Raw genomic sequence first — 13,818 nt, 5'->3', positions numbered from 1 at the left:
ATAGTCACATTTAACGAATTTTAATTTTTGTAAATTTAATTAAGTTGTAACTAATTTTATAGCTTTGAATTAGTAGTAATAAGTCAGTCAGTGTATTAAGTTTGAAAATATCAACAATTCTTTCTTTAAAGCGTGAAATGAGAGAATAGTGAAAAATGAATGTTATGTGAAACGACATAATTCATCATATTCATAATATTCGAATGACACAATACGCTCCTGACAAGTCCTTTCCTCTCGCCGCGCCGCCCGCTTCTCCGTTCTTCTTTTCGAATCTGACTAAGCGTCAGTCCGCTTAGTTCGCTGTAGCATCGACCAATCCCGCTCGTCCGCGCGTTGCGCTGCCTGCAACTACTCCTGTCGAGTGTGGAGTGTGGAGTAGTGAGTACTATGGACAGAGAGGGTAGAGTGAATTAGAGGATACGGAGCGTAGCTCGAGGTAAAAGCGAGCGGAGGAGAATTTATTATTGTCGGAGTGTTGAAAGACAAGAGAGTGTTTTTTGGGCGAGTTGTTTTTTGCGTGAGCAAAGAAGACAGTTGGTCGACTTTTTTCTGTACTTGCACTCTCTGCTGTCGAAGATGAGCGTGCACGTTGCGGAGAAAAAAGGCAGCACGCTCAAGGGCTCCAATCATGGCATGATCGCGACTAGCATGATAGACAACGAGAACGGTGACCGGCAGAATGAACAAAACATTATGGTATTCGCGCAGGATCCCCAGGGCAAGGAACTCATCACCCTAACCGATAATCAAACCATCAATGTGACTATAGATACTTATTGTTCGTACACTTCCTAGATACATTGCTTTGTCCTCAAAAACCGATTAATTTGATTAACGTCACGTTTTATAGTCGACGAATGCAAATTAGGTTTAAATTTGCATTCGTCGTATAATATATAATATAAATCCGGTCAACGTTACTTTAATTAGATTATTCTCGGTCATTTTTATGACGATATTTTAAAAAATGGAGGGAGATCATCATTCTCTTTATATAAGTTCAACCCTTTATCTTTATTTTAATCTTACATTCCGACTGAGTATTCATGGAACTCTTTCAGTATTCTTGAAATATTCTTACATACATAAAACTAGATACACCTTTCAATATCTCTATAGTATCTTTACAACGAAATATCTTATTGAGAGACAACGAAAGCATTTTCTACATTTGCTTTCTACATTAGATTCTGTGATATTAAATAATAAAGTGAATGAAATATACGAAGGACGACTTAGAGAAGTGTCTTTCTTTTTTCTAAAGTTTCAAATATCAATCAAATATCTTGCTTTTTCTTTCAGGGTTGCTAGAACTTGCTCACAGGGAATACCAGGCGGGAGATTATGAGAACGCTGAAAGACATTGCATGCAGTTATGGCGACAAGAGTCGAACAACACTGGTGTTCTTCTTTTACTTTCCTCCATTCATTTCCAATGTAGGAGATTAGAAAAGTAAGAATAATCTCTCTTATCTCGTATATTCAGTTTTTAACTATGTAGATGTATCATCATATAGAGAGATGAGCATATATATTTTTTAATTATTATACTTTTCCATCGTGTATATATCTTGATTGACAAAAGCGCACACATATGTACAACCATACATGCATATATAAAATCATAATTTCAGATCAGCACATTACAGCAGCTTAGCGATAAAACAAAATCCATTATTGGCAGAGGCATATAGCAATTTGGGGAATGTATATAAAGAGCGCGGACAGCTACCGGAGGCGTTGGAAAATTATCGTCATGCTGTGAGACTAAAACCTGACTTCATCGATGGTTACATCAACCTGGCCGCAGCACTTGTGGCAGCTGGTGACATGGAACAAGCCGTTCAAGCTTATGTCACAGCTCTACAATACAATCCCGTAAGAAAGTCGACATTACAAATAATATACAGCAGCTATTTAGCTATTATTTAGCTATTATTTAAACACGAAGCACAAATCTGAATCTCGGTTTTTTTTCTACCTGCAGCTACTCTTTGAAACTTCAGAAGACAAAGTTTTTGCTTACAAGATAAAATCAAACTTTATTCTTTGTATGGCGGAGCTATTACATTAATATGATTTATTTAATATACTTTGTAAATTCAGAAATGCGAAACTTATTCATTTAGCCAACTAATGTTCTCCATTTCATTTTTTTTTCTTTTGTGATGTGAGCTTTTTTATAAGTTATAGCGGAAATAACATATTTACATATTTTGCCTGTTTCAGGATCTTTATTGCGTGCGGAGTGATCTTGGTAATCTTTTGAAAGCATTAGCAAGACTTGATGAAGCCAAGGTATGTTTTGGAAGCATTTCCACTAGCTAATAAATTAATCCAACGTGTTACGTTTACGCACATGTTCGCGAGCGTCTTTACTTCGATCAAAGTATAGACGGCGGAACCATCGAGTTAGTTACTATAAGAGATAGCACACTTTATTCTTTGAATTAACAAATTGTCGCTTACTTAACAAGTGTTTTAACTTTGAAAGGACTTACTTGATTCTTATCCTATCTTGAAAATTACATTACCTTCCTTAAATCCTTTCTTAAATCTTTTGTTCTAATTAGCAGGCAATGTTCCGCCATCCTTGAGTCTTTATTGACATTTCTTGACGAGGTACAAATGCATCGCGCGTATGTGCACGAGCTGCAGCGCTTAGTTCTCCGCGAAATGAAGGGATTGATAAATAAGAATATTCGTTACCACGAGAAGCTTTCAGTCTTTGCCAGGCAATTTGCAAGCGCGGTGCACGATCTTTTGAATTGTTGAAATTTATAGATTGAGCCGCAAGCTTCTTTCAAGAATCTTTGATAGCTATCTTCTATGGAATAATCATGTGAAAAATGTGCATTGAATGCATAATCGCGAGCTCTATAACAGATTGAAGATCGTGTACATTCTTTCACCTGTAACATCGAAAGAACCGCGTTTTATGTTGTGAGCAGAATTTAATTTTTCTGAGCGACATTAAACGATGGTTTTTTTTTTGTAATGTATAAAACCCTAAACAGTATAATAACTTCTAGACGTACTCCAATCTGAATGCTTTGTAAAAACTTATGAATTTTGCTTTGTTGAAAATATTTATTACGTTATACGATTGGAGACTTGATCGGATGTTCTAAGAAAGGAAAATACGAATTTTAAGTTTTTTTTTAAATAATTCCATTTTCTTTTTTTTAAGACTTGTTATGTAACATTTTAAAAGATTTCCTACAATCAAGAAAAAAAAAGAGAAATATTTTATAGTGTTTAGGGGATTATTGTCAAAGTAACTGAAGAGAATATTCTTTCTAGCGTTGCGCGTTTTGCAGCAACACCAAGTGCGTTTTGACGTATTTTGAGGATTTGTAATGTTGCCATAAATTATAAATTATTTGCCAGTTCCATCTAAGTGGATCTTAATTCCACTAAATCAATATTGATGGTTCTAGCAGCGCGCGGATATGAGCTGATTTTATCTCTTGTTTTGAATATATATGTTTTGAATGTGGACTGATTGTTATTATAACGCACACGCGTTATCACGTGCGTGCTTAATCAACATTTTCATGTGATGACAGAAAAAGAAAGAGCGAGAGAATCTATAGTGTGTACGATAATATTGGCGCGAGATCACTTGACCAGTTATTTAAATTAAATGAGAAATTATTATACCGCGTTAAATTTACAACGCGATAATATTTCGTCACAGCGACTTTTAACTGTTTAAATTCTGTTCGGGAACAGATTGCAATAAAAACAGTACTTATATCATAAAGCTACTACTTCCGAGTAATATTAATATGATCGTATAATAAAAGTGATATGAAATCGTTAATTTATCGTTATCGGTCAAGTGGTCTATTTTGCAGCGCGGCGCGGCAATGATCAGTGAGGGTGTACTTATAAATGCACTTATATTAGTTATATGTGTATACATATATACATTTTTTTTTATTTTTTGATTGCTTCTAGCAAATAGTGTTTCCGATATACGATAAACAAATGTGATTTATAGATATGCCCTTATTCGATCCTGAAAATGACAGCAAAGCAAATGAGGAAAGCTTCCCGTTACGCTTCCCGCGAATTCCTGAGAACTAGCTAGTACGCTCGTTCGTTTTTTGTCGAGCTCTTCAGCCAACTACCTGCATCGATGAAACAACATAACGCAACTTTTTCGCATTGTTTGTTTTCCACGTAGAGTCTGATGATTGATAGAATCAATATATAATAGAATGTTTATAAGAAAGAAAGAAGTGCAGTCCGTGTTCCGCGTTCGTGAGAGACAGGAAATAGCAGCAGTTGACTGATGAGTTCAGCGAAGCGTGTCTTTCGCAGGCACGTGAATTATCAACTCGTTTGTGTACACAATAAACAGAGAGTAGAGAAAAAAGAGATGATAAAACATAAAAGACAAAGATTGAGGCGAAGAGTAATCAGTGAAGAGACATTAACGCAGCTGTCTTATTGTTGTGGATGGGATGATCAACTCTAGGAGGGGATGTGCAGGAGCAATGTGAGGTTGGTCGGTTACCGTGCCGGTTCCTTCGTCAAAGGGTGAATCTGAATCTGGTTATTCAGTAACACACTGTCTCTCGGTCTAAGTTTATTATGAGAGCTTGCAAGCGGTACCTACTGAGTCAGCCTACCGAAGGGTACACTGCAGGTAAAGTAATTCCCAAGGCCGGTCTCTAAAAACCTTTCAGTTTCTCTCAACTTGTCTTATCCTTCTCAAGAAAAAAGTCAAAAAGTCCCTCGTCCTATCTTGTTGGATATCGTAAAATTATTTTACAAAGAATGAGATAATCGATATGTTAATTGTTTTTAGATTTGCACATAACGTTCATTATTAGTATTATGCAAGGATGCTTTTTTATTTCGCTTAAATAAATTTTGAGATTTTATACAAGTAAACCTTTTAAATTTTTAAAACATACAATTTTTCATACAAGATTTGATATTATTCTGTATGTCACTATTATGTCCCAGATTTATCGAGATTTTGTTCTACAACAACGTTACATTCGATACATTCAATAAAATTATACTATTATTATTAAAGTGAAATTTTCAGACTGATGTACTTTCTTTTGCATCGATATATTCATCAATACGAATTTCTTATAAATGTTTTATTATAACAGCAAGTACGTTGTTGCTAAATAATTGATTTTTTCGTTATATTTCTTCTCTCTCGGTAAACTTTCTTCATTTAATTTAATATGAAATTTATTTATTTATCGGAAAATATAGATTGTTGTAATTACGATAGTTCTTGCTCATTTATATTACATTATGCATATTGCATATCGAGTATAACATAATTATATATTTTCCAACTCCTTTCCTGCTCTTTTTTTTCCCCTTTAATTCCAGGTTCCGCACCTTGCAGAGACTGGTCAACTGTAAATGCCCTCTTATTGTTTAGGTACGGATTACTCTGTTCAATACCAATGCAGCCCACCTCTCGGCACGCGCGATGATTATCCACGCTGAATCCTTAGAGTCGTCATCCTAGAGTCGTCGAAAATCTTTACAGTTATTCTTAATTAAAAATAGAAATTGTTTCTTGTTGAAAAAAAAGACTTTCGTTAATTGTGAGTTCGGAGACTAAGTCGACTTGATTTTAGCGTACGACTTTCAGCGTGCGGTCGAGTCCACCGGACGCATTTCGGGGACTCTATGTGCACCGAAAGTCGCGCGTTCCAAGATGACGACTCTAGCGCGCACCTTAATACCTTTGGTCCTAGACCTATCTGATTCCCATCCGAGAATGAATTGTTGACTATTCGCGAGGCAACCCTCGTTCATTCTGTTTCCATTCCTTGCCTTTTTCTTGCTCTTATCAATACAAGGAGGGCAAACGTCAAGTTTGTCAGCATTGAGTCCAAAGAAGAATTAAAAAATGGGATGAATTACGAAGCTTGTCAATTATTTAAAAAAAAATATGATATGATATAGCAAAGAAATGTTTGCGTCCAACATTATGAATTTACATACACTATTTTTACATACATATATGGCAATTTCGATATGGTATACTTTTGTTTTCAGGAAATTCATTAAATGATCGTAGTAGAAAACTTATTGGTGTGTTAATGCGTAATTTTAATGTATATGGTTTCGTGCAGGTTTCACACTTCTGCAGGCATTTGGTTTGACATATAATTTTATTTCCATGAATTATTGTTTTCACAGATATCTGCCTGGATTTTTGCTTCTGCTGATCTTTGATTTCATGATATATTAAATTTAATTTAAATGTCCTGTGGTATATATATATATATATATATATATATTTTATGACTCTTTTATTATCTTTAAATTATTGCATTCACATTATACAGGATATTGGAAAATGGTTCAGAATTCAAGATGTACTCACTAAACTAGTGACAATACAAATTGTTTAATCTATATTAACGAAAGATTCATACAGGGTTAAAAACACTTTTCCTTATCTTCCATTTCTTAAGATCGGTATGATCCTGAAATCTAAAAAAGTAATTATCTATCTCACAAATATAATTATTCAATCACAAAAAAATCATGGACAGAGACTCTCTCAGTCAGCTCTAAAGAGACATCGAAACTGTTCAACGTTTGAAGATGGGACGAAGATACATGGTGAGGAAAGGAAACAGAAGTGATATAGAGTGGCAAAAAAAATGTTCTTTTTCGTTCGAGATTTTAACGACGAGAAGATGAAGGGAGAGAAAAAGAAAGATAAAATGGAAGAGCGTGTGAAAGAGAGAGAAGCTGCGGCGCGGCGATGGGAGGTCGGGCATACCGCGCGGCGCGCGTCTCTTTGAGTTCGCGAATAAAATTGCTGTAAACTGCATTCTGTTTCTCTAGGCCTGCTATTTGAAGGCGATTGAGACACGGCCGGATTTTGCGGTTGCCTGGAGCAATCTTGGTTGCGTGTTCAATGCGCAAGGAGAAATATGGTTGGCGATACACCATTTCGAAAAAGCAGTTGCCTTGGATCCTAACTTTCTAGATGCTTACATCAATCTTGGAAATGTATTGAAGGAAGCTAGAATTTTTGACAGGTGTGTTTCTGTGCAAATTGATTACTCGTCATTCTTTTATTTCTTAAATAATATAAATCATGTAATAATAATCCTAGATAGTCAAATCTGTTAAAACATGTTTTGCAAAGTATTTGTTACAAATTCTCTTGATAAATGTCTAAAATGCAGCAGAATCTACTAATACGATAGCAGATTGTAAAAATTTTTTAGAATTTGTCTTTTAATCACGAAGTAGATCATGTCGGATGTAGTTGATCACTTTGCTACAATTTTTCACTAGAATCATATTTTACTTATTGTATATTAAACAAGAATTGTTTGTTTTTAATATTATTTTCAAATATAATAATATGAATAATATATATCAATAAACATACAATGAAACTTTGATTTTATTCATTTGCAAAGTGATAATTTTTCTGTGCTTGTACGTACATTTACTGTTTTACTGTATCATATATACATTTAATATGTATATATGAAAAAATATTTGAAAATTAAGTACGACGATTTGGCATAAGTTTACCAAATCGAACTTACAGTGTAAAAATTTATTTGTCTCAATTCATTTGTCGCGATAATTTAAATGACTTTTAGATTTGTGAAGAAAATGATAGACAAAGAAATATTATACGCACAGTGTTGATCAACCAACGTTTTGAAATTTTCTCGTTGTCGTCGGTTTTAAAGTCTGTGCGAAATTGAAAATGGCTTTAGTTATTCCATTGATGTATCACATAAAATCATCAATGGCTAGTCAAAAGTCATACAATTAATTTTATTTTAAGAAATATTATTATCTATTGCACCGTTCTCTTTTTTTTACGCAAGTTTAGAACATGAAGATGTATATTCTGCGCATTTTTCTGCGCGCGCGCGCGCATACACACACACACACACACACACACACACACACATACATTAATTTGCTATGTATATATAATAAAATATTTTCATAGTTTGTTTTTAAAGTTTCCCAATTAAAAAAGAGAAATTATTGAATCATGTGCACTTAAGCGTTACGTATTGACATTTACGTTTGATGCACTTACGTTTGATGGAAAGAGAACATAGGCGGATATGGCGCATGAGCTGTCGAGTCAGTACTGAGAATCGATATTTATGTAATATCCTTTTCAAGTTCATCGTCCTCCATTTAAACGAGAAATTCGAACAATGTACCATTTTTTTTCAAATGCAATTTTTTAAATCAGAATATTTCGCGTGATTAACATTGGCGTTTGTTATAATATTAATTTAGAGAGGAATTTAGTTTTTACTATTTTATCGAGATTTTTAATATAGTAAAATAATCTTGGTTTTACAAAGATTTTACTAGAGATCCATATGTCTGCATATCATCACGTTTATATTCTTAATTCTTACAGTTTTACATGTAAATAGTGATAAAATCATAAACATCTTTTGTAATACTTTTTTGTCTACACAACCGACATTATACACATACTTATCTTTAGATATTTTAATACTCAGTTATTAGTATTTTTATTTTATATATATACACGCGACTGAGAGATTAAGGCAATCATAATAATAAAATCAATTTTAGCATTTTTTTAATATTTTTTTAATGTTTTTTTCTTATTGATCTATAATAATAGATATAAAAGTGAATTGAAATAAAAACGTCTATAAAATTGATAGTAATTGATGGATAATTGATGGATTCATTGAATGCAGTTATTTGGCTCCGAGGTTTCCTCACGCATAAAGTGGGAGAAATTCGAAGACAACTATCGATTCCAAAAGCCGCTCCGCCCCCATTGGAGCCCTTTGCCTCCTTCCGTTGTGGGAGGATACGCGTGCCCGTTCAGTTTTCGTTCGCTCGCAAGTTAAACGACTTTCCTCTGGCTGTTAACATCTCCCGGCGTTGATCAACCTCCTAGGATCCGCACACCGAAAAATCCGTGCTTGTAATTCCTGCTTTAATTCCTGCCGCCTAGACATTTATAGTTCCTAGGATAAATGAATCCTAGATCCACGTGGATTTAAAGATCTGCGCAGTTCGTACTTGAGTGATTTTTATTTCGATCTCACGCTTCAATATTAGTGAATTCAAAAGCTGCATATCCAAGGATCTATTGATATCTTTTATTTTTTTTAATAGTTTTAACGTGTACATCGAGAATATTGGTGGACCCATGAAAATTACGCGCTCGCGCGCGCGTGTCAAAGATATCCAAATTTGTGTATGCAAAAGTTTTCCATTTAAATTCATGTAGGTATCGGGAAAGCGTGTTTTATACAAGTTCTGCAATTTAAAAGAGTTGTAGGAAATATTCAAAGAAATTAGGTTCAAGTGAATCTAATGGATATTATCGGAAGGATTGTCTGCTTCTGTGGATTCGCAACATTTTGTGCTTTATGAAAATATGCTCCAAACGAACTCGAAAGAAGCTTTGGAAGAATAATCCTTACCTCCGCATACCTTGCATCAAGTCATGCTTTCAAAAATTCCTTTTCCCGAAATCCCTTAGATTCAAGTTCCCTTAGATTCTCTTGCATCCCTGTCTCTCTAAAGATTTAGTCATCTAACGTACCGCGCGTTGTCAAAGATCCTTCCTTCGGAATCCGTGGTCTCTGGGATCTGCGGATCCAAGACAGCCGGGATGGAGAAGGAATGGACTGCCAGTGCGTGGTCGTCTATACGGTGATCTCGCCTTCGACTACTATCGCACCCGCGCTTCGCGTTCAAATAGAAGATACTCTCGCGCGACCCTCTACATCTGGATGCGTCTCCTGGATCAAGCGCTACGTTAAAAGGTTCAGCAGACTCGTCTATAGCGCTGGGAGCTATATTAACAACTGCTCTCTATAATAATTACGATCGAATTGATAGATATGATAAATAATTTTTCTTTTCAATTATAGAGATTGTAGAGAGAAGATGATGTTCACTTAATATTATATTAAGGCCTTTTATAAGCTAAGCCTTTATCACCTTTAAGATGATCTGAAGTTAACAATTGTTTTTAAATTACCAATTGTTACAGAGCTGTAGCCGCGTATCTCCGCGCGTTAAACCTTAGTCCTAACAATGCAGTCGTACATGGAAATTTGGCGTGCGTTTATTATGAACAAGGGTGAGTTAATGTTTTACATTTATGCTTGCAAGAGAAATTTTCGAGGGAGAACTAACATAATGATAAAACAAAACGTCGACGTATTCCGAGATAAAAAAAAAGTAATCGAAAATTGTGTAATATTATAGACTCATCGACCTGGCCATCGATACATATCGTCGTGCTATTGAACTACAACCTAATTTCCCTGATGCGTACTGCAATCTGGCGAACGCTCTCAAAGAAAAAGGACAAGTGGTCGAAGCGGAAGAATGTTACAATACCGCCCTCCGACTTTGTCCCACACACGCGGATTCTCTTAATAACTTGGTACGAAATTATGTTATTTTAAATGTAATGTAAATGCTAGAAGAATAATTAAATAAGTTTATAATGAAATGATTTCTTTAGGCCAACATAAAACGCGAGCAAGGCTACATTGAGGAGGCAACTCGCTTATATCTTAAAGCCCTGGAAGTATTTCCCGAGTTTGCGGCCGCCCACAGCAATCTCGCCTCTGTCTTGCAGCAGCAGGGCAAACTGAATGAGGCATTGATGCATTATAAGGAAGCAATTCGCATACAGCCAACCTTTGCCGATGCTTATTCAAATATGGGAAACACTCTGAAAGAGATGCAAGATATACAAGGCGCTCTACAATGCTACACTCGGGCTATTCAAATCAATCCGGCCTTTGCTGACGCTCATTCCAATTTGGCATCGATCCACAAAGATTCCGGCAACATTCCCGAAGCGATTCAATCATACAGAACAGCGTTGAAGTTGAAGCCAGACTTTCCAGATGCCTATTGCAACTTGGCGCACTGTTTGCAAATAGTGTGCGATTGGACTGATTATGAAGCCAGGATGAAGAAATTGGTGTCTATTGTTGCTGAACAGCTAGATAAAAATAGACTACCTAGCGTGCATCCGCATCATTCCATGCTTTATCCTTTATCTCACGAGTTCCGGAAAGCTATTGCTGCTCGACATGCTAATCTTTGCATAGAGAAAGTAAGTCCGCTTATTTATTCAGTAAATCTTTCTTTATAACAATTAATATATTTTATTGAAAATGATATTCTATTCCGTTTACTACTCTATAAATATTTTCACTTCATCGGTAATTATTATATATGAAATTATATATAAATTATATATAAATCTGTATATTGCAGATCCATGTTCTTCACAAACAACCATATAAATACCCGCGTACAATTGGCACACGATTGAAGATTGGATATGTTTCGTCGGACTTTGGTAATCATCCGACCAGTCACTTGATGCAATCAATACCTGGCTTACACGAACGTGAGAAAGTCGAGATCTTCTGTTACGCGCTTAGCGCAGATGATGGCACAACCTTTCGTGCGAAGATAGCGCGAGAGACCGAGCATTTTGTCGATCTCTCTCAAATTCCATGCAATGGTAAAGCTGCCGACCGCATCAATGCAGATGGCATCCATATTCTAGTGAACATGAACGGCTATACGAAAGGTGCTAGAAACGAGATCTTCGCTTTGCGACCAGCTCCGATCCAGGTCATGTGGCTAGGTTATCCTGGTACTTCTGGCGCAAGTTTCATGGATTATCTCATTACGGACGAGGTCACATCGCCGTTGGAGCTCGCCAGTCAATACAGCGAGAAACTCGCCTATATGCCACACACTTATTTCATCGGCGATCATAAGTACGTAAATTTAGTTTTTATTTATTCGCGAATTTTTTTAATAGATGATAAAGATTATATAAAGATCAAATAGCTGCATTCTTGTAAAATCTCATTTTACAAAAAATTGTATGTATAGCTTGGCCATTTAACAAAATTACATCTATTTACTCTTAGGCAAATGTTTCCTCATCTGAAGGAACGTTTAATCTTAACGGACAAGTTGAATCACAAAGGCAAAGTAGCTGACAACGTTGCGGTAATCAATGCCACGGATCTCTCTCCGATGATTGAGAATACTCTGATAAAAGAGATTCGCGAGGTAGTTGTGCCAGACAAAAAGCAACCCGTTGAAATTTCACTCAAAGTTGCCGAATTACCGACTACTACTCCAATTGAAACGATGATTGCTTCTGGTCAGTGTCAAATGTCTGTGAATGGCGTCGTTGTGCAAAACGGTATGGCCACCACACAGGTGAATAACAAAACTGCTACAGGCGAGGAGGTGCCTCAGAATATTGTGATTACAACCAGGCAACAGTACGGCTTGCCGGAGGATGCCGTAGTTTATTGCAACTTTAATCAGTTGTATAAAATCGATCCACTTACTCTTCACATGTGGGCACACGTAAGTAACAACAAAGCAATTTCATGAGACGTAAATTCCACATCAAATTGTCTGTAATCGCTTGATTCTAGATATTAAAACACGTGCCAAATTCCGTGCTGTGGTTGCTACGTTTTCCGGCGGTCGGTGAACCTAATCTTCAAGCAACGGCACAACAATTAGGTTTGACGCCCGGCAGAATTCTGTTCAGCAATGTTGCTGCTAAAGAAGAACATGTGAGACGAGGCCAATTGGCCGACGTATGTTTAGACACACCACTTTGCAATGGACACACAACCAGTATGGATGTTTTGTGGACTGGAACGCCGGTAGTTACACTTCCCGGAGAAACTCTAGCCTCTCGTGTCGCAGCTAGTCAATTAAATACTCTTGGCTGTCCCGAACTAGTAGCGCGAACACGGCAGGAATATCAAGATATCGCTATTAGATTGGGTACCGATAGAGAATAGTAAGTATTTTGACATTTGTGACATGCCTCTTTAAGGCATTATATAGTTATTTTTTTATAAAATTTAACATACATTAAGATTGAAATTAATCTAATAAATTAAAAACTTAAAATTCAATAAATAAGAATAACAGTTCAAAATGGTTTTAACGTCTGTACAAAATTTATATTGTTGATAAAAATAGTTACTCATACATAATAACTTGAATGATTCATATATTATATTATTTAATTTATTTAATAAACTTATTTCTTTATGCCAGCTTGAAAGCAACAAGAGCTAAAGTTTGGAAGGCTCGATCAGAAAGCCCACTATTTAACTGCAAGCTGTACGCCATGGGCATGGAGATGTTGTACACAAAGATGTGGGAGCGTTACGCGCATGGAGAAAATCCTGATCATGTTTCAGCCCTTGATAAGAACGATAGTCAAAAATCATCAAGCATTTCTTCTTAAGATATTTGACGATTACTTGAGCTTCAATTTTGCGATTAACGATTTCTCTTCCCCGAAAATTTTAGCATTTGCAATTATGGTTAATATATCTATATTCCCATCGTATATAAATTTCGTATCTCTGCTGAAACTATTTTGTACAATAAATTCACGGAGCTTAAACTAGACAGTAGATATCAATGTATACATTTATACAAGATTTCTTATAATTCTCGCGCTCTGTACTTTTTTTTAAAAATGATTTTCTTAATAACATTTGCGCGTTCGATAAAAATCAGTTGAATCGTTTTGTCAATTTCGTAAAAAATTATGGAAAAGCAATTTGAATTCACCCATGTAAGAAATTAAAAAAAAAACTGTTAAAAATAGTAACAATAGCAAGTATTAATGAATATTCTTGTTTGTAGAAAAACAATATTTCCAATATCTTATTTTTTATCTATCTTCTTCTGCAAAACGTATCTGAATAAAATATTATCAATGGATTTATTGAATTATCAAAA

General features: G+C 35.5%; 1 protein-coding gene across 1 annotated transcript; it reads left to right on the top strand.

Annotated features, from left to right (window-relative positions):
* The first annotated feature begins 579 nt into the window (after window positions 1–579).
* On the top strand, window positions 580–13,315 carry LOC105623805 (UDP-N-acetylglucosamine--peptide N-acetylglucosaminyltransferase 110 kDa subunit). The gene is made up of 12 exons (XM_012205181.1): window positions 580–781; window positions 1,306–1,456; window positions 1,638–1,881; window positions 2,233–2,301; window positions 6,850–7,046; window positions 10,043–10,132; window positions 10,261–10,441; window positions 10,523–11,125; window positions 11,290–11,804; window positions 11,961–12,411; window positions 12,483–12,859; window positions 13,123–13,315. The coding sequence occupies exons 1-12, from the start codon at window positions 580–582 to the stop codon at window positions 13,313–13,315; spliced, it is 3,273 nt and encodes a 1,090-aa protein (XP_012060571.1).
* Window positions 13,316–13,818: the final 503 nt, after the last annotated feature.

This window comes from Atta cephalotes (genome assembly GCF_000143395.1).
Source record: "Atta cephalotes unplaced genomic scaffold scaffold00064, whole genome shotgun sequence".
Classification (NCBI taxonomy): Eukaryota; Metazoa; Arthropoda; class Insecta; order Hymenoptera; family Formicidae; genus Atta; species Atta cephalotes.
The sequence above is the reverse complement of the archived record's forward strand: the minus strand, read 5'-3'. Positions and strand labels throughout refer to the sequence as shown.